We start from the raw sequence: 20,715 nt of genomic DNA, 5'->3' as shown, positions 1-20,715 counted from the left end.
AAATAAACAACCCAATCCAAAAATGGGCAGAAGATCTAAACAAGCAATTCTCCAAGGAAGACATACAAATGACCAAAAAGCACATGAAAAAATGCTCAATATCACTAATTATCAGAGAAATGCAAATCAAAACTACAATGAGGTATCACCTCACACCAGTCAGAATGGCCGTCATTCAAAAATCCACAAATGACAAATGCTGGAGAGGCTGTGGAGAAAGGGGAACCCTCCTACACTGCTGGTGGGAATGCAGTTTGGTGCAGCCACTATGGAAAACAGCGTGGAGATTCCTCAAAAGACTAGGAATAGACTTACCATATGACCCAGGAATCCCACTCCTGGGCTTGTATCCAGAAGGAAATCTACTTCAGGATGACACCTGCACCCCAATGTTCACAGCAGCACTATTTACAATAGCCAAAACATGGAAACAGCCTAAATGTCCATCAACAGGTGACTGGATAAAGAAGAAGTGGTATATTTATACAATGGAATACTACTCAGCCATAAAAACCGACAACATAATGCCATTTGCAGCAACATGGATGCTCCTGGAGAATGTCACTCTAAGTGAAGTAAGCCAGAAAGAGAAAGAAAAATACCATATGAGATCGCTCATATGTGGAATCTAAAAAACAAAAACAAAAACAAACAAACAAACAAACAAAAACAAAGTGCAAATAAAGGACAGAAATAGACTCACAGACAGAGAATACAGACTTGTGGTTACCAGGGGGGTGGAGGGTGGGAAGGGATAGACTGGGATTTCAAAATTGTAGAATAGACTACACTGTATAGCACAGGGAAATATACACAAAATGTTATGATAACTCACAGAGAAAAAAATGTGACAATGAGTGTGTATATGTCCATGAATAACTGAAAAATTGTGCTGAACACTGGAATTTGACACAACATTGTAAAATGATTATAAATCAATAAAAAATGTTAAAAAAAAAAAAAAGAAATCCATGCCAAAAACAACAACAGCAAATGAAGTAGAACAATATAATAGGTAAAAACATAAATTGTACTCTTAAAGAAAAACAAATATGGGTAAGAGGAAGACTTTAGGCAAAGTACTTCTCTGCCCTATTTAGGCAATTTAAAAAGGATTCCATGAAATATGAGATTTTAAAATATACATAAGATAATAATATTTTTAAAAATTTTTTAAAAAGCTAGAAGAGCTAATGAAAGAGAATAAGGAGAAAACAAAATGATTGTTGAATTTTAAAACACATAAAGAATAACAAGGAATCAATCTAGTACTGCAGAAATCTGAGTTAGGGTTGGAGAGAATAGGCTTGAAGAAATCACACAAAATATTAAGGAAAAAGAAAAACATAGGACATTAAAGAAAAAATATGGAAAGGATCAAACAGAGGCATAATGAATAACTGGTTAGTAATGCTAAAGAAGACAGCAAAAGTTTAATAGAAATTAATACAATAAATAATTTCCAAAATAAAAGAAAGATTGTCTCTGTAAGGTACAATCAGTATTCATGTATTCATTTAATACAATACTGACTATTATGTGCTAAGTATAGTTCTAGTTGCTAAAAATACAGTAGCAAAACTATTTACAGTGGCCAAGACATGGAAACTACCTAAATGTCCACTGACAGATGACTGGATAAAGAAGTTGTGGTATATATATATTATATATACACATACACAATGGAATTCTACTCAGTCATAAAAAAGAATAAAATAACACCATTTGCAGCAACATGGATGGACCTGGAGATTGTCATTCTAAGTGAAGTAAGCCAGAAAGAGAAAGAAAATACCATATGATATCACTTACATGTGGAATCTCAAAAAAAAAAAAAAATGAACTTATTTACAAAACAGAAACAGACTCACAGACGTAGAGAACAAACTTATGGTTACCAGGGGTAAAAAGGGTGGGAAGGGATAAATTGGGAGTTCAAAATTTGCAGATACTAACTACTATATAAAAAATAGATAAACAACAAATTTCTTCTGTACAGCACAGGGAACTATATTCAATATTTTGTAGTAACCTATAATGAAAAAGAATATGAAAATGAATATACGTATGTATATGTATGACTAAAGCATTATGCTGTATAGCAGAAATTGACACAACAGTGTAAACCAACTATACTTCAATAAAAAAGAATGAAAAAAAGGAGAGGAAAAAAGAATACATCAGCAAACAAACCCACACAAATATCCCTGCTTTAATCAATTTCACATTTTAGTGGAAGGAGATGAACAATGAATAAAATAAATGAGTAAGTTATGTATGTTAGAATACGGAGAAAAATAAAGCAGGGAGGAGGATAGATTTAGGAGGGAGAATGCACGAGTTCCAATTTGAAATAAGATGGTCAGGAAAGGTCTTACTGGGAAAGTTACATGTGAGGAAGGATACAAAGGATTCTAGAAATGAAGGAGCAAACAATGTAGGGAAGAGCATCCCAGTCAGAGAGAACAGCAAGCACAAAGGCTCCTAGATGGGAACCTGCCTGGTCCCATCCAGGAATAACCAAATCTGATGTTCAAGGAAAAGTTCTAGGCTAGAGAAAAAATGTTGGTAATCATCAGGCTATAGATGATATTTAAAACTCTGATACTGTGTCAAGAGAGTGACTATAGTAAGAGAAGAAGGTCAAATACCCGCTTTGCTACTCTCTTATATAAGTCACACCCATCTCCTTCTCTTTCCATACCCTCCCACCCAGTTCCTAACCCCTGGCAACTACTAATCTATCTGTTCTCCATCTCTGTAATTTTGTCATTTTGAGAATGTTATATAAATGGAATTACATGGTTTGTGGCCTTTTGAGTTTAGGTTTCTTCATTAAGTATAATTTCAGATGTTTCTATTTTAGGGTATATGTATTAGTGATTATGATTTTGTATTTTTCAGGGGATAAAATGGTATTAAAATGCCCATCTCCCAGGTTCATCTAATGGCTCATCTCTCTTTCTCTCTCTTTCTTTTTCTCTCTTCCTTTCTTTTTCTTCCTTCCTTCCTTCCTTTTGATGATGTGGTTTTATCTTTATTGATAGGGCAAGATGTCATGACATAGTGTTTATTTTTTTAATTTAAAATTTTATTTATTTATTTATTTATTCTTAATTGAAGTATAGTCGATTTACAATGTTGTGTTAGTCTCGGGTATACAGTGATTCAGTTACACACATATATATTCTTTTTCATTTAAGGTTACTACAAGACACTGGCTATAGTTCCCTGTGCTATACAGTAGGACCTTGTTGTTTATTTTATACTAGTAATCATAGAGGCTCAAACACATTCTAAAAAAAAAAGAAAATAAATCTACATTTTCTTACTCCTCTCCCCCCACATTTTATGATTTTTTTTTAATTGAAATATAGTCAGTTCACAATATTGTTAATTTCTGGTGTACATCATAGTGATTCAGTTATAGATACATATATACATATATATTCCTTTTCACATTTTTTCATTATAGACTATTACAAGGTATTGAATATACTGCCCTGTGCTATACAGTAGGACCTTGTTGTTTTATGATTTTGATGTCCTCTTTTATATCTTCATGCTTATTCTTTTACTGTTCATTATAGTTATTGTCACATTTCCAATTGTGATTTTTTTCTAGATTCTTGTTTCTCTTCTATTTAAAGACCTTTCAATGTTTCTTTTAGGATAGTTTTAGCATTGCTGTAGTCTCTTAGTTTTGCTTGTCTGAGAACTTCTTTATCTCTCCTTCTATTCTTTAAAAAAAATTTTTTTTTTTAATTTTTAATGGAGGTGCTGGGAATTGAACCCAGGGTCTGGTGTATGCTAAGCATGCGTTCTCCCACTATGTTTTAGCCACCCCCATCTCTCCTTCTATTCTAAATTATACTCTTGCTGGGCAGAATATCCTAGGTTGCAGGGTTTTCTCTTTCAGGAGTTGGAATGTATCATGCCACTCCCTTCTGGCCTGTAAAGTTTCTGCAGAGAAATCAGCCGATAACCTCACAGGGGTTCCCTTATAACTGACTTTTTTCCTCTTGCTGCTTATCAAATCCTCTCTGTATCTTTAACTTTTATCATTTTAATTATGATATATCTTGGTGTGGATCTGTTTGGGTTCATATTGTTTGGGACCCTCTGCTTCCTGTACCTGGATGTCTGTTTCCTTCTCTAGGTTTGGGAAGTTTTCAGTGATAATTTCTTCAAAAACATTTTCAATCCCTTTTTTTCTTTGTTCTCTTTCTGGGGCCCCTATTATGCATAGATTGGCATGCTTTATATTATCCCATAGGTCTCTGATATTGCTTTCATTTTCTTTTTTCCTCCATTTGTCTTTGTATGTGCTGTTCTGATTGGGTGATTTCCATTAGTCTATCTTCCAGATCACTTATTCATTCTTATGCACTACTTGGTCTGCTATTTACTGCCTTTAGCTCTGCTTTTATTTTGGCAATTGAGTTTTCTGATTTTAATTGGCTCCTCTTTATAGTTTCTTGTTCCTTTTTAAAGTCATCTGCATTTCTGTCGATAGCCTTTCTTAATTCCTTCAGTATTTTTATTATCTCCTTATTTAACTCAAGCTCTGGTAAACTAGAAAGGTCTATTTCATTGTTCTTTCATGGGATTTCTATTGTTCTTTTAATTGACAGTGGTTCCTCTGCTTCTTCATTTTACTTATATTAGGAGTAACAGTTTTCTACTGTGATCTTGAAGAGCTGTTTTTTTATGTGGGAGCATCCCTGTATAGTCTCTGCGTGTCTAATATTTATGTGGTAAGGGCTGTTTTTAGTATGGTTGGTTGCCAGGTCTTTCCTCTATGTGTGTTGGCTGTTATCCTTTTAATAGTGGGTGTGAAAAAAAAATGTGACAATGAATATATGTATGTTCATGTATAACTGAAAAATTGTGCTCTACACTGGAATTTGACACAACATTGTAAAATGACTATAACTCAATAAAAAAAAAGTTATAAATAGATAGATAGATAAATAAATAAATAGAACCAATCTGAGAAACTGTCATTTTAGCAGAGATAAAAAAAACCAAATTCTAATTTTGCATCAGTCCAATATTGGGCTCTAAAAAAAATTAGTGGGTGTGATTGGTGTGGTGACCAGAGCCTGCACTGGATATTAAACAGGCCCTCTTCTTTGCTCTGTGCTGTCACAGCCCTGTTGGGGGCTGGGTCTGCTCCCCAGTTGTTGGAGTAGAATCCCCCAGGTCCATTTCTGAGCTGTTGTGTGAGGTAGGTGGGACTGGATTACTTCCGCTGGGAGAAGAGCTGCTGAGTATTCTTCCACAGGAGACGTCCACTGAGAAGTTCATTCTGTGGTGTGGAGTCACCTGTCACCCACCGTGCATGCTCACAGAGTACACTGTTGTTGGCACTGCCCTCAGCCCTGCTTCAGCTGTAGGAATCCAGGTGGTCTGCCCTGGTGCCTTCAAGTGCTGTGCTCACAAAGCCACCAAGGCAGATTCTTTGAAGTCAGGCACCAAGACTTGCCATACTTACACACCTCAATCCACCATGGCCACAGAGTCAGCCCAAACCCTAGCCCCATCTCAGTGTGCACGTGCCTACTATTAATGTTAGACTAGCCCCAGCCATGCACCAGCTCTCCACTCAAGACTCCCACATGTGCCAAGCTCACAAAGGCATCAAGAGCACAGATCTGCCAAAGGTCCTCCCTTCGCCTGCACTAACAATAGGGGTTTTTATGGCACACCTGTGCTCTCTGCACACACTCCCAATTTCAGCCTATACCCCACTCCAGCCCCTTCAGTCTGCTTCCATGCAGCCAACTCCAGTCCTCCTCCAGATCTGTCTTTTGTAGCCCGAAACTCAGCACCCGACCCCTGCACATATCAGCAGGCTCACGTCTTGGGTTGGGGGGTACAGTCAGGTGGCCCAGATCCTCTGCACCAGTTTCTTTCTGTTCTGCCTGTTGCGAAGTGGCTTCTGTGTTCTCCTCTGAGTTTCTGCAGCTCCCTTTCTGTCCTGGCTGATCTCCCTGCTAGTGAAGGGGCTTTCTAGGGTGAGGGAACTTTCCCTCTTTTACTGCTCTCTCCTCAGGGTACAGGTCCTGTCCTGGGTATTTTTCTTTTTTTCTGTCCTACCCAATTAAATGGAGATTCCTCTTGTAGCTTTACTAGTATAAGATCTTCTGCCAGAGTTCAGTAGAAAGTCTGTGAAAAATTGTTCCACATGTACATGTATTTTTGATGTATTTGTGGGAGGAGGTGAGCTCCACGTCCTTCTAGTCTTCCATCTTGAAGCCCCTTGGCTCATCTTATTTCTGACTTATACTGGCATCTTTGCATTATTTTTAGTCTTACCTAATAGGGTAATAAAGTTGGTCAAATGATACCTACCACTGCATACTGCAATGCTTCAAGGCAAATGTCCAAAGATTACATTTTGTCCAAACATAATAATGGAGGGGGGGTGCTCTTATCAGATGAAGGTGTTTCAAGGGAATTTCTTAAATTAGAACGAAAACAAAAGGAAGGCAGAGTGTTAGAAAACTTATAAACTAAATTATTGTAACTGTCTTACTTTTCAAAAGTATGGAGCCATTAGCAAATAAAGAATGTGTTATTCTCTTTACCACCAAAAAGCGAGTATACAGAACATAAAGTTCTCATGCTAAGCCAGGTCATGTGAGTGATATCTGATCATTCCAGAAACTCAGTAACTTCTGATGACATTATAGGCCACGGTTTTCCCATACCATATGGACTATGGGAATAGCTAGAATTCTAAAAGTGGGCCTAGAAGAAATAAATTGCATTCTATCTACTGCTTTTAAATCATAAACCTATGGAGCTCAATCTATGAGAATTCTTTTAAACTTATGATCAAGAAGCACGAGAAAGGGCAAAGTTTCTCCTTGTTTTCTATTGTGAGTTGTTTTTTATTATCTAGGCTTCTCTTGTAAAACTGGATGTTAAGTGTTTAGGAAATGCCATACAGTTTTGTTCATTTTAGTCAGGTACACTTTACATTGGAGACTTTGCAAACTTTTCAATATGGACAGAGTTTGAGACAGACTTCACATTTATTTTTTAATACTGAAACTTGTTAGCTATCTTAAGGCACGGGCTAAGAGAAAGGTAACTTTTCTCTTTTAAATACAGTGTAAATGGGTATAGCCTTTTGGGAATCATTTTGGCAATATTTATCAAATCTGAAGATGCTTATGCCCTTTATTCTGCAATTCTGCTTCTAGGAATCTATTCCTCAGATATGATTATATGCATGCAAAGATGTTCATACAAACACGATGTTCTTTGCACTATTGTTAGTTATCTTGAATAATTAGAAACAATGTATATATTTCCACTATTTTGGAAAAGGTTAAATAAAATTACGGCACATAAAATTATGAAATATTATGCAGTATTAGGAAGAATTAAGTAGATGAAAAGTACTGACATAAAAAAAAATCTCCAGAATTTTTTTAGTGAAAAAAGCAAAAATTGGCAAGGGTCTAAAAAGATGCACACAAAACTGTTAATGCTGGTTATCATGGGCAGGGGGCATGAAGAAAAATAAGTTGTTAAGAAAAATAATTATAACTTTTTAATACTTAATATTGTTTGAATTTTCCAAAATGAGCATATATACATATATTACTTGTTTAGCTAAAAAGAAGAATTAAGGAAAGTTCATCAAGAGAATATATCCGCAAACAATAGCAGCAAGACTGCATCAGCTATTTATCTTGCTGATATTTTTAATATCCATTTGGCAATGTAGGTTGGCAATGCTTACAAGGGCAACTTAGTATTTCCATTTAACATACAAAACAGAATATATTTGACCTTTTGGAAAGTGGGGTTTAAGTTAGCTACAGTACTCCTAAAGGATGGTCTCCCCTAATACGATACCTGAGCTATTTGAATATTGTTTTTTGAGAGTAAATACATAACAGACTGAGGAATCCATGCAACCGTGAATCCTGGACCTGATTTTCTTGGGTAGCTCCTCAGTGCTTGGCACATAGTAAACAATAAATATTGACTGAATGACGAATGAATCAACAGTTTAAATCTTTTTGGTGGCACTCGCTTATTGAAAAGCAGGATAGTAGCAAGGATATCTAGCCGACTGAGCTTCTTGTCACTTGCTTTTCAAATGAGGCTCAGAGGGAGCAGTTGCCTCCACTCAGGGAGGTTAAGCATTTGGTGGAGGGCAGCCTTAAAGTGGCTCACGTTTTGGTGATATGCGAACTGAAAAATCATTCAATTTCAAAACCAAACAGACCACAAAAGGGGGGAAAAAGCGAGTTGCCACTAGTTATATGCTTATAATTTTGCACAAACTAAGAGGAAAGGGATCTAGTGGCGGGCAAATCATTCTATTCACGTGTACATTTTCATCTGGAAAAAAAAAAGAGAATAATCACACCCTCATTGTTGTTTGTTGTTGTTTTACAGGGAGGAACGTGGAAACTTTTATAAAATGCTAGCAATATAGTGGCCATTCCATATTGTGCAACGACTGTTTCCTATAAATTCAATCCCAAAACTATCGGGGTCGAAAAGCACTCAGAGATTAAAACTGCATAAAAACGCAAATATTCTCAAGTTTGGGGCAGTCTCTTTCACCTCATTCATCTTCATCCCCACAACACCTATCCGGCCGATGCGGGTCGCCGGGTAGGCGACGGGCGGGTCCCGCACTGGCTGGAGGTCGCCGCTGCCCGGGGCCCAAGCCCGGGCTTCCCTGGGCTGCAGGGCCGGCGGGTTGGAAGACCACAGCCCGCCCCTGGCCTCAGTGCTTGGGGCCGAGTCCTCGACACCCGTGCCCACTCGGGGCAGTTCCGCCGCGGTTCTGGAGTCCTCGCGGGACACTCCTACCTACTCTCCCGAGTCCGGTCCCCAACGCTTTTCCCGCCGGTAGAGGGAAGTGTCCAAGCTAGGCCGCCCTGGGCGGAGAAGCCGGAAGGCCGGCCGAGCCCGCGGGAGCGCGGGCGGGGCAGAGAAGCGGGAAGCACAAGGCGCGCGCCCCCGTGAGCGCAGGAGGGAGGTGGGGGGGGCGCGCGCGCCGGGGCGGGGGGCCGGAAGGCGGGGTCTTAGGGCTACCGCAGGAAGAGGGCGCCCTGGAGCCGAGCCGGAGGGCGGCTGAGGGCGGGGCCCAGGGAGGGCGTCGACGCTGAGGGGCGGGGTGAGGCGAGGCGGGGACGCGCTCGGGGGGTGGGGAAGGCGGGGGTGCGGCGGTGGCGGGAGCGTCCCTGGTCTCCGCCCCTGTTTCCCACTCTCCTTCCACCTCCGACCGGCCGGGGCTCCGGAGAGGCGCCGCTGGCCGGTCCCCGGAGCCGCTCTGCTTCGCCGCCTCCTCCCTCTGCTCGCGGTGAGCCCGTCAGTCCCCGCACTGTGCGCTTCTCCGTCTGGGCCATGGATGGGTAAGTGCTCGGCGGTGCGGCCGCCACCGGACTGCGCTCGCCCGCTTCCTTTCGGCTCTCGGCCGGTCGCGCCGAAGCTGGGGAGTCGGGCGCGGCGCCGGCGGCCCGAGGAGTGGACGCGGCCGAGCCCGACGGCGGGTCTTCCGGGCGCCTCCTCGGGGAGCCCCGAATCGCGGAGGGGCGATCCGCCGCAGCCTCTCCTTCCCCCACAGGGCGCCTGGTAATGTCCGCCCGTTCACACCGTCGCCCCGGGAAGCGGAGGAAAGCCCGGTGCAGCCCCCGGGTGTCGAGGTCCGCCCTCCGCCCGAGAGTCCGGGGAGCCCGGCCCGGCCTCCCGACACTTCCTCTCAGAAAATGGTGCGCGGCGCTGGGGGAGGCGGAGGCGGCGCTCGGGGCGGGCGTCCTCCCGCTCGGGGAGTTGCTGTTTACCGGTGAGGTGGGGCGAGCGCCGGAGCTTCCCCTGGCGGGGAGGCGAGTGGCCGCGGAGTGGCCGACGGCGAGGGCACGCGTCGGTACACGTCTGGGCGGCGACCGGGTACCGGAGCCCGGGCCCCACGCGGGGTCTCGGTACTGACGGGGCTCCCGCCGCGGGCTTGTGCTGTGAGCTCTTTTAACGATTACCGTACCGGGCGTCTGGACTTGGTGACCATGGACGTGCCTCCCCCCCCCACCTCCCCACTAAAGAAACTTCGTGAATTCCCTGCGCTGTATGCAAAATACTGTATACGTGCAATTTTCCGGGAGCTTTAAACGCTCTAAAAGTTAATGAGGTCTGTGACCAAAATAAAAAGATTTAGAATCACCGATGTAAATATTTCTCCGGGGACCGGGGATATGGGATGGGACCAGACAGAATTTTGAATGATTAAGGAAACATCTAGATTAGGATCTTGGTGAATTAATTGAAGATCGTAGTACATCTGCATCAAGATTTAAAAAAAAAAAAACCAAACCTCTAGCTCTATTAGAGCCTGCAAATCCATTTATTTTCATTATGCACTTGAGAGTTTGGCCCTTTGCTTGATTTTGATGACTGGATTTCTGCAAACCTCTTGGTGGTGGGATATATGGAACTTGCTTGAACAGAAAAGCTGCGTAGATGTTACCATATGATTGTTGTCATGCTGTGTAAAGACGATGGAATCTTCAAACAATTTTTGCCTTCATTAGATTTTATTTATCCTAGTTCGTAATAGTAATTCTATACGATACATTGGGTTAACTCATTTGAATGCAGATTGCACACGGCTACAGACGTTAGACAAAGTGCAGTTTTAGATTTCATTTATGGTTGCGATGTTCTTTCAAGTATTTTTAAAAATTTAACTGAAGCTACTTTTATTGTTTAATTGAAGCTTCGCTGAGATCATTGTTAGACTCATTTCAAACCACCTTTTTCAATTACACTTTAAACGTGTGCAAGATTTTGCTATTTTAATTATTTGTGTAACTATGCCCTGCTTCAGTTGAGAAAGGCTGTGAAATTAGTATTTCATTGTGTGTAGTGAATTGTCGTTAGACGGTTTGACTTGGGATGTGGAACCAGGCTAGCTTTTTGTATTGGAAATTTTATAGTGATAATAAAAAGTACTGTTGGATTATGAGTCTTGGCTGTTAAACTCTTAGACACCTGTGATGTGCAAACTTACTCTTTTGGATAGTGTTTAAGAAGTTAACTTTCTCTTCTCCCTAAATGTGGTTTGAAAGCTGAGAATGAGTTTATTGGTTTAGATATGTGGGTCAATAAGGCATAGTGGAAGGTAAGTTCATTTGGGAGTTCAGGTAGGAGCATGATTTGCTCTCTTCATCAGGACCAATACCATAGTATATTACACAATCTTATTTTTTATGCACAAATGTTAGAGTTATTTATCACACTTAAATTTCAGACAAATGAAATTTAAGTTTCAAAAGTCTAAGGAAAAATTTTATATCTACATGTTATTGCTTGAAACAATTAAATTTTACATCATTAAACAATCAGTCATAAATTTGTTTACTTTTATTAAGTAATGATGATTTAATAATACATAGAATTTTGTTATAGCTTTCTTTTAGGAGATATGGAGATAAACTTAATTGAGGACAGTTTCTTTGGGGTTAGAAGAGAGAGATTTACATCTTGGTATTGAGGTATTATGGTTTTGAACACAGTTAATTGATGGTTTCAGAAGACTAATTAAATTTTTACATTTTCCCACAGCCTGAAAAAGGTCCTTTTTCATTATTTTGGGTAGTTAACAAATAACAAACCGCCAGTCAACATACCTTTCTAGTTCTTCCTCAAATCCCAACTGTCTTGTGTGTTTGTGTGTGTGTGTGTGTGTATGTGTTCATTTTCTTCTGAGGTAATTTATACTTAGACATAGTTTTGATGTGGTAGAATTTTTTTAAGCAGATCTTCAAAATTTTTGATATCTGAAGTTTGATATTTGTAATTTAATTCTGAGAGATGCCTTAGCTGTATTTTGATGAGCCATTTGGGTGGTAGATACAAATTTGCAAGATATCTTCTATTTTCTGTAAAATCCACTCCCTGGTCTTGTTTCATTTAAAACTTTAGATATGATAATCATACCAGTGATTTAGAGGAATGAACTTTAGTGATTGTAAGTTTTGGTTTGAATTTGTTAAATAGAGGTAAATGGATAAACACATACTCATTTTATTGAAGCACAGTCATATTTTTCTAAATACTAAAAGAGAATTTGATTTATTTTTTGCTTCTTACATTGCTATTAAAACTTTGCTTTTATACTCTGCTGTTGCTAGACTGTCCCATTCACTTTTCTTTGTATTAACGTTTCATAACTCATCACATTCTTATTTTTATTATTTGTTATTATAATGCGTTTTCTTTTTTCTTTAATCTTATCTGTCTTTTAAAAACTTGTTCTCTAACTTTGTTTTCCATTTTCTCTTTACTTTTTCCATACAGTGTTGTTACAGATCTTATAGCAGTCGGTTTAAAGGTAGGAATCTTTTAATATCCTTTCATAAGCATTTTTAAATCTTAGTTTTGTCATTTTTCTCCAGTGGTGAAATCATCTCACCTATTCATAAAATTACCTGTTTTACTGTATGATAAAAAATCTTTCATTTTTATTTAGCTCCAAACTAAGTAGACCTGTAATTCTGGATTTTATATGTGTATAAAGAGTGGTTACAATATTATCTTTTTTATCTAAAGTGTGAACAAAAAGTTTAGCCCAGAGTTTCACTTGAACTGTCAGGGTGTGTGTTTTTATTTTGTTTTAGCGCTTAAACTTAACCCGGGCGCTAACTTATTTTGTCATGTTCTTTCTTACATCTTCTCTTGGATGAGCTTATGAGTAATAAAATAATAACAGCTAAAGTTTCTTCAGTTCCTATTAAATGTAAGCTGCTTTACATCTATTTTCACTAATAATTATAACACTCCTTTAAGGTAGGGATTAATATTCCCACCATAGAGATGAAAAAATAGGTTCAGAAAATTTGTGTTCGGGGTGTGGTACACCAGAGTTCAAACCCATGTCTTCCAGGTTCCAAAGCCTGATCTTTTTTTTCCATTGTATCTAGCTGCCAGTAATGAGGGTTCTGTCTAAAAGGTGAACAGCAGGAGAGTTGGATAGATAATATTTTACAATAATGATTCTTCTAAGTTACAGGTAATTTCAATTTTATCGAAGTCTTCTCATTTATTGAATTCTAAAATATAAATCAAGTTTATCGATATGGGGCTTTTAAAATATAAATGGATGCATTAAGGTTTCCTTTAGCAATTTAGTATTTGATATAACTTAGTTGAGAATCTAGTTCTAGAGGCACTTACAGTCAGATTACTGTAGAAAATAGAAAAATAATTCCTGTGTATCTTATATGTATTTTATGTTAAAAGTCATTCTTCTGTTTTCTGTTCCATCATCTCTTATCGCTAACAATTTCAACACTTCTGTATTTGGGCTTATTAGATCTGAGGGTGGTGCTCATATCCTTAAAACACCATAAAAATAAACACAAATACAGTAAACGACATTTTAGACTAACAATCAGATATTCAAGATTAGCATAATTGAGGACTGCTGCTTATACTGTCTTTTGAGGTTGGATGGAGTTAGCTTGCTTTGGCAAACTTCAAACATACTTTGTAAGTTGAAAATAAGCGAAAGAGTCTCTTTTAGTGGGATATCTTTTTTTTTTTTTTTTTTTTTTAGATACTTAAGTCAGTTTCTCATCTGGGAATGATACTCAGAGATTAGAAGCTGCAACCTCATATCCAGGATCCCTTTTGGTGTCTCTATAGGTGCCCGTGAGGGAATAGATATTTAAAGTGAGTGTTGTTTCAGTCTTACCGGAAATGTAATTTGTGATTCTAGAGTTTATCTGGGAAAAATGAATACATGAGACATTTTAAAAACTTACCATTTGGGAGTTGAGAAGTTATGCTTGAGAACTGTCAGGCCAATTTTATTGTGGGGAAAAATACATTTTAATGATAAATAAAAATTTTAATATTAGTCTCAGGAACCAGATTTGAATGCACAATGTGGATTTCTGACTACCTGTATTGCAGCAAGCACTTTAGGAAAAGATAAGCTGATTAATTGAATAACTAGGCAGTCTTATATTTTTATAGACTTGAATAATGGAAGTATCTATAAAATCATTGTATGGAGAAATTTCTCATAAGATTGTTTTGCTTCTTTCTTGGATCTCATCCAAGGAAGTTTAGTTACCAAGTAATAGGCCAATAAGGCTCATATTTCCTCTAGATTGTATAAACCAGAATTAGCGAATTTAAGTAAGTCTGTCAATAGTGTCAATTGCTTATTTTCTTCAGTTTGCTGTTTGAATATGATGACACAACAAAAACTGTTAGCCAATGGCAAGAGTGGATTTCATATTATGCCCCTTGCTTTCCTAGATGCAGAAATGTAATATGGATTTCATTTTTAAAGCTTTGAAGATACCCTTAAATATGAAATCCATTGTCTTAGGGGAAAAAACTGAAATATTTTTTGAGATTAAGTGAGTCACTAGAATGTGTCATGAGGGCAGGGATTTTTGCTGTTTCCTTCACTGCTGTGTCCAGTGTCTGGCACATAATAAGCTCTCAGAAATACCTGATGCATGAATGGATGCCAGATTGTCACACACCCAGTTAGGTGGCAAATTTATTCTGGACCCCAAGCCTTCTAATTTGCTAGTGTTTCTTCTAATATGTATATACCATGGGGAGAGAGAATTAAATTCATTTTTTAGATTGGAATTCTCTTGAAAATAGATATTTTCAGGCAGCTTAGGGCCATGTCATGTTTGAGATTTTTAATACCTAGTTGTATACCCTCGATGTTCTTTGCAGGGTATCAATTCTTGAGCCTTGCCTAAATTAGGCAAAAAAATTGGCTTTTGATACTTCTCAGAAAACATTTATTTTATTTCCACATGTTATTTCCTATTCTGAAATGCTTTTAAGTGAGAAGTAATTGCTATCCTTAATTTTCAGTTTTTTTAAATGAAAAACGAACCAGGTAATTATTAATGAGTATATTGGGCATGTTTCAAGAACTTTATTATACCAGATAAATCAAAGTGAATTGTGGATAACATAGCTTTTTATGTATGTACCTAAGTGTGCTTTAAATTTCCAGCTTATACATTAATTATTACCAGTTAGTTTATCTTAAACTGAAAAATTTCTCGCATTCCTGGATTTTTTTTTAGAATATTACAGTAGCTGTTAAGTGATTTTTTTAAATGATGATCTTCCATATTAAATATGTTTTTGGCATTTTCTCGTTTATCTTCCTATTTTAAATGAGCAGGTGAGTAAAGAAAAATTCACAAATTTAGGAAGGACTATAATTGGCTTCTGGTCACTAGAAAGAACAATGCAGCGTGTTTAAATTAATTTTGAAGTTTGATTTTCTATTTGCTCCTTTAGAAGTTAGCAAACTACAGTCTGTGGACCAAATCCAGCTTGCCACCTGTTTTTTTGTAAATAGTATTATTGAAACACAGTCATGCTCATTTGTTTCCATATTGTCTGGCTGCTTTGACAATACAATGACAGAGGGGTTATAGCAGGGACCATATGACTGCAAAGTCTAAAATACTTACTTTCTGACCATTTGCGGAAGAAGTTTGTCCACTGCTTGCTGTGCTTGAACTACAGAAAATATAGAAGGCCTTTGCCAGAAATCTTTTTTCTTTTCAACTGAGCTGTAATTTACATAGAGTGAAAAGCCCAGGTTTTAAGAGTACAATGCAGTAAATTTTGACAAACCTATTTCCCTCTGTTTCCTTACTCCCAAATCAAGACAATAGAACATCATTCCGAAAAGTTTCCTGTTGCCCTTTTCCAAACCCAGTCTAGGCAACTCTTTTGATTTCTGTCATCATAGATTAATTTTGTGTGTTTCTGAGCTTCATATAAATGGAATAAAATATTCACCCTTCAAATATACAGCATAAGCTCTTTGACATCTGGCTTTTACTCAGCAAAATGAATATTTAGATTTATCCATGTTGCCAGTATCAGTAGTTTGTTCTTATTTTCTGAAAGTACTCCATTGTGTGAATTTATCACAATATTTAAAAATCCATTCTCATGTTGATGGACACTTGGGTTCTTTTCAGAGTTGAGCTATTATGAATAAAGCTACTATAAACATTTGTGTATATCTTTAAGTAGATGTGTGTTTCATTGTACACCATGCCTAGGAGTAAAATTGGATGTTTATGTGTATGTTTAACTTGATTATTTCACAAAATGTTACACCACTTTACACTCTGACCAACTTTGTATTAGAGTTCATGTTGCCCCACTTCCTCGCCAACACTTTTATTTAGTGGGTGTAACTAGAATGGCTAGTAGTTTCTCATTGTAGTTTTAATTTGTCTTGACCTAAGGACTGGTGATGTGTACCCTTTCATGTGCTTATTAGCTATTCACTTAGCTTCTTTCTTTTCTGAATATTAAATATTTTGCCTATTCTTTTGAAGTGGGTTTCTTGTAGACAACACACAATTAGGTCTTATTTTTTTTAATCCACTCAATCTGTCTTCTAATCAGTATACGTAGACCATTACCACATTTACACTTGAAAGGATGATTAATTTAGTTGGGTTAATAATTACCTTGTTCATGACTATTTTTTATTCATTGGCTTATTCTTTATTTTTATTTTCTTTCTCTCTTATTTGCCTTTTGATTTTAACTGAGCATTTTATATGATTCCATTTATCTCCTCTGGTAGCATATTACACTTCTTTAAAAAATGTTTTTACTGGTTGCCCTATACATTTTAGTGGTTGCAGTATACATTTAAAACTCATTTAAATCCACCTTCAGGTAACACTATACTGCTCCATGCATAATGCAGGTACCTTATAACAGAGCATTCCTAATTTCTCCTTCCTGTCCTGTGTGACACTGTTATCCTTCATTTCACTTAACTACATGAAATTTACTGTTATTACTTTAAATACACAGTTATCTTTTAGATCAGTTAAGCAGTATAAAATATTTTACCTTCATTTATTCCTTCTCCTTTTCCTTATGTAGATCTCAGTTTCTGATCTATTTTCTTCTCCCCAAAGTACTTCTTTTAACATTCTTTCTTTTAATAAATGATGCTAGCAGGAAGAAAGTAGAGTGGAGTATTTAAAGTGTTAATGGAGAGGGGAAAACCCAACAACCTAGAATTTCACATGAAAAATATCTAAAGTAAAGGAAAAATAAATACTTCCTCAAACAAAAACCGAGGGAATGTATTGTCAGTAGACCTGCCCTGCAAGGCATGGTCTTAGATGTGTGGTTTGGTGTCTGTCAATGATTATGGAAAACTCTTGGTCATTCATTGCTTTCAAATGTTTCTTCTGCTTTATTCTCTTTTTTTCTTTTCTTTCTTTCCAATTCTTTTTTCTCTTTGCATTTCAGTTTGGGAAGTTTCTATTGAAGTGTCTTTTCTCAGCCATATCAAGTCTGGTGATGAGAGTTTGTATAAGATTAGTGTTACTGCTTCCTTAAATGTTTGATAGCATTCATCAGTGTAGCTATTTGGGGGTGCATTTTCTTTATGGGAAAGTTTTTAATTATTAATTCAGTTTAAAAAATAGATATTGTGCTATTTAGATTTTTTTTTCTTACCTGCATCCCACAAATTTTGATATGTTGGGTTTTAATTTTCACTCAATTCTAACGGTTTTCACTTTTCCTGTGATTTCTCCTTTATCCATGATTATTTATAAGTGATTATTTAATTTCTAAGTATTTCGGGGTTTTCTTTTTTTTTCTTTTAAAGAGATAGCCTTTATTTTAAGGATTTTTACATTAAAGAATTGAAAAATTGGTAGTATTTTTGGAATTTACTGATCTGCATTTCAAAGGAACTGCTGACAAAGATATATCAGAAATAATCCGAACAAGTGGAAAAATACATTAATATTACTGACAGCTACTAAACTAATTCCAGGCCATTTGGTTTATCCAACATAAATGTACCTCTAAGTGCTGTCACTGGTATGAAACTGGCCTCTTCTTTTCTAAACACTCAGTGGTATAATTAACAATACTCAAACATTTCTATTCTTTTCTGAATATATAAAATTTAAGTACCAGTTAAAAAACTAATATATTCTTCTCTTTAAATGTTTCTTACAGATACAATTTCAATATTTTCATTCAGTAGTGGTGTGGTTTAAGAGATTTTTCATTCATGCGTCAAACAACAATCCACCCAAAGGGAACTGATAGTCTATAGGCTCATAGTGCAAATAAAGAGTTCGAGAATGCAGCAACTGACATTTCTAAAATACAAAACAGATAAAATTCTTAGGAGATGCATGCAAGAAGTTCTCCTAAGCAGCTGGCCACAGAAGTAGAATATCTGATCACTTTACTGGTGATTTCAGTGGGACTCCAGATGTTTATAAACTTGAACTCTCATCTTAGGCTTTGTATTTGGCTTTTCCAGTTTCACTAATGACACAAACATGATTCACATCCCTGAAGTATTCATTATAGTGAAGGACATACCCTACGACAAACTTGTCTGAAATTTCAAATCCAACAAAGTCTGGTCTGTATCCAACATTTTGAGGGGTCCTTTTCACTAGCAAACTTGACCATCTTTGTATTTTACTGCTGACCAAGGACAGCAAGGTTTGCATTGTTTTGCCAGTGTCAATTATATCTTCAAAAATCAAGACATTCTTTCCAGTTAAAGTTGAGAGATTGTCTCCACCAATTACTCTTACATCACCTGTTGACTGGTCATTGCAGTTGCTCTTCAGTCTGATAAAATCTACAGCATAGGAACGGATCTCTCACTGTTTCTTTTCAGTGCTTTAATGTAATCCAACAGGTCAGCAAAGAATTTGTAGCTCTCCTTGAGGACAGAGAGGGCCACTGCGTGATAGCCTCCCATGTCCTTCATCACATCTCGAGCAAGCCATTGTCCATAATTAGTCCATGAGGAATAAACACCTTTTCCAGATCCTCAGCATAATGATTACATACACAAAATAAATCTAGATCATAACTGCTTCGTCATCACTAATCATGATGCTGGGTCTGCTGGTCGCCATAATGGAGCCAGCTAGCGCGGGCTGAGTGCAGTCTGGGGAGAAGGAAGCCTGTGGCGGGCTGAGCAGAAGGCAGAGGTGCAGCGTATCTTGGGGTTTTCAAACGCAAATCTTGGGATGTCTTTCTGTTACTTTTTTTTTTTTTTTTTAATACTACTGTGATCAGAGAACATGCTTTATACCATTTCAGTTCTTTTACATTTCCTGAGATTTGTTTTAATGTCAAACTTATAGTCTGTCTTTACACTTGAAAAAAATGTATAGTTTACTTTTGTTGGATGTGGTGCTTTAAAAATGTCAATAGGACAAACTTGTTGAAGTTTCAGGTCTTCACTAACCTTTTTATTCCGTTAATTACCGAAAGAGGAGAGGAGTATTAGAATTTCCATCTGCAATTGCAGATGTTATTTCTTTTTGTAGTTGTCAGTTTTTGCTTTATGTGTTTTAAAGCTGAACTATTAGATGCATTCATATTTTGGAATATTATATTTTCTTGATGAATTTCCGTTTTAAAAAAGAAATTTGTAATATACATCTTTATGTAGTTATAGTGTCTGTTCCGATATCTGCTTTTAATGCAATCATCCTAGTCATTCCAGTTTTCTTATGATTAGTGTTTGTGTATATCTTTTTCCTGTTCCTTTTCTTTTAAAGCTGTCTGTGTTTTAGATAAAGGATGGATGAGACAAAGAGATAACAGATAGCAAGATGGTAGATTTAAATCTACTTGAAGAATTAGGTTCCAAAACACTGGCTTCAAGTGGAACCTCCATTTCCTCTATTGAACCTTGAGATGATTCCAACCTGTGAGAGACTTTGAGCCAGAAGACCTAATTTAAGCCATGCCCAGATTCCTGACTGTCAGAAATTGAATTAAAAAGTACTTTTTTTTTTTTTTAGCTGCTAGATTTTGGGATAATTTGTTATGCTTTTATACATAACTAATACAATTCCCTAAATCAAAGTAGTGAATAAATATTGAAAAAATGAATAATTAAATAGCTTACTGATGTCCAAGTAGGATTATGTAGTTGCAGATACTTTTTGGTTATAGATCGTTATGCATATATGACTTTTTTATATTACCACATTCTCTCTCTAATAGCTTACCATAGTTTGTATATGCTGTGATTTTCCTTTTTAAAGGTTTTATTTTTTCTTAGTATACTAACATGAATTTCATTGATTTTTTTAACTTTATTTTACTACAAACTTACAGAAAGGTTAAAGAATACTACAAAAAATTCATACAATCATTACTCAGGTGGTTCACATTTGCCCCATTTGTTTTATCATTCATTTATATTCTTTCTTTCTCTCCCTTGATTACATATATGTATGTTACTTTCTGTAGATATACATATATCTCTCTACATTTTTTTTTCTCCTTCTGAACCATCAGTTGGTTACCATGACTGTCAGCCAGGCTTCTCCATTATATTAAGTTACTGATTTTCCCTTTGTATCCAATAATTTCTCAAGGGGATTCTTTGAAACTTCATTGATACATTATTTTACTTTATTCTTTAATTCCTAAATACTTCAGAGTGTATTGCCTAAAAACAAAGACATTTCACATTAAGTTAGCATAATTATCAAAATCTGGAAGTCAATCTGAAGTATTTCCTCAGTCTTTTTGATTCATGACATTGACATTTTTAAAGAAAACAAACATATTATTGTGAAGGGTGTCCCTTTGAATGTATCCGATCCTTTATAACTAGATTTAGGTTATGTATTTTTGCAGGAATAT

The 20,715-nt window shown here is 37.1% G+C and overlaps 2 protein-coding genes and 1 pseudogene across 6 annotated transcripts in view; 1 reads left to right on the top strand and 2 right to left on the bottom strand.

The window, feature by feature from the left end:
* HSDL2 (hydroxysteroid dehydrogenase like 2) overlaps nt 1-6,380 on the bottom strand; it is an 88,671-nt gene extending 82,291 nt beyond the window's left edge. Inside the window, exon 1 of the mRNA XM_074362017.1 lies at nt 6,358-6,380. Coding sequence (XP_074218118.1) covers nt 6,358-6,365 — 8 coding nt within the window. The 5' untranslated portion in view covers nt 6,366-6,380. The remainder of the gene's footprint in view (nt 1-6,357) is intronic.
* A 2,815-nt stretch (nt 6,381-9,195) lies between these two features.
* PTBP3 (polypyrimidine tract binding protein 3) overlaps nt 9,196-20,715 on the top strand; it is an 89,062-nt gene continuing 77,542 nt past the window's right edge. For 3 of the 5 annotated variants that reach the window (XM_074362011.1, XM_074362012.1, XM_074362010.1), the window contains exons 1-2: nt 9,196-9,392; nt 12,331-12,364. In XM_074362011.1, coding sequence (XP_074218112.1) covers nt 9,385-9,392; nt 12,331-12,364 — 42 coding nt within the window. In that variant the 5' untranslated portion in view covers nt 9,196-9,384. The remainder of the gene's footprint in view (nt 9,393-12,330; nt 12,365-20,715) is intronic. The other 2 variants (XM_074362015.1, XM_074362013.1) reach the window with 1 other exon arrangement.
* On the bottom strand, nt 17,813-18,965 carry LOC105080951 (hypoxanthine-guanine phosphoribosyltransferase pseudogene; annotated as a pseudogene).

Source organism: Camelus bactrianus, chromosome 4 (genome assembly GCF_048773025.1).
Source record: "Camelus bactrianus isolate YW-2024 breed Bactrian camel chromosome 4, ASM4877302v1, whole genome shotgun sequence".
Taxonomy (NCBI): Eukaryota; Metazoa; Chordata; class Mammalia; order Artiodactyla; family Camelidae; genus Camelus; species Camelus bactrianus.
This window is presented reverse-complemented; position numbering and strand designations above follow the sequence as displayed.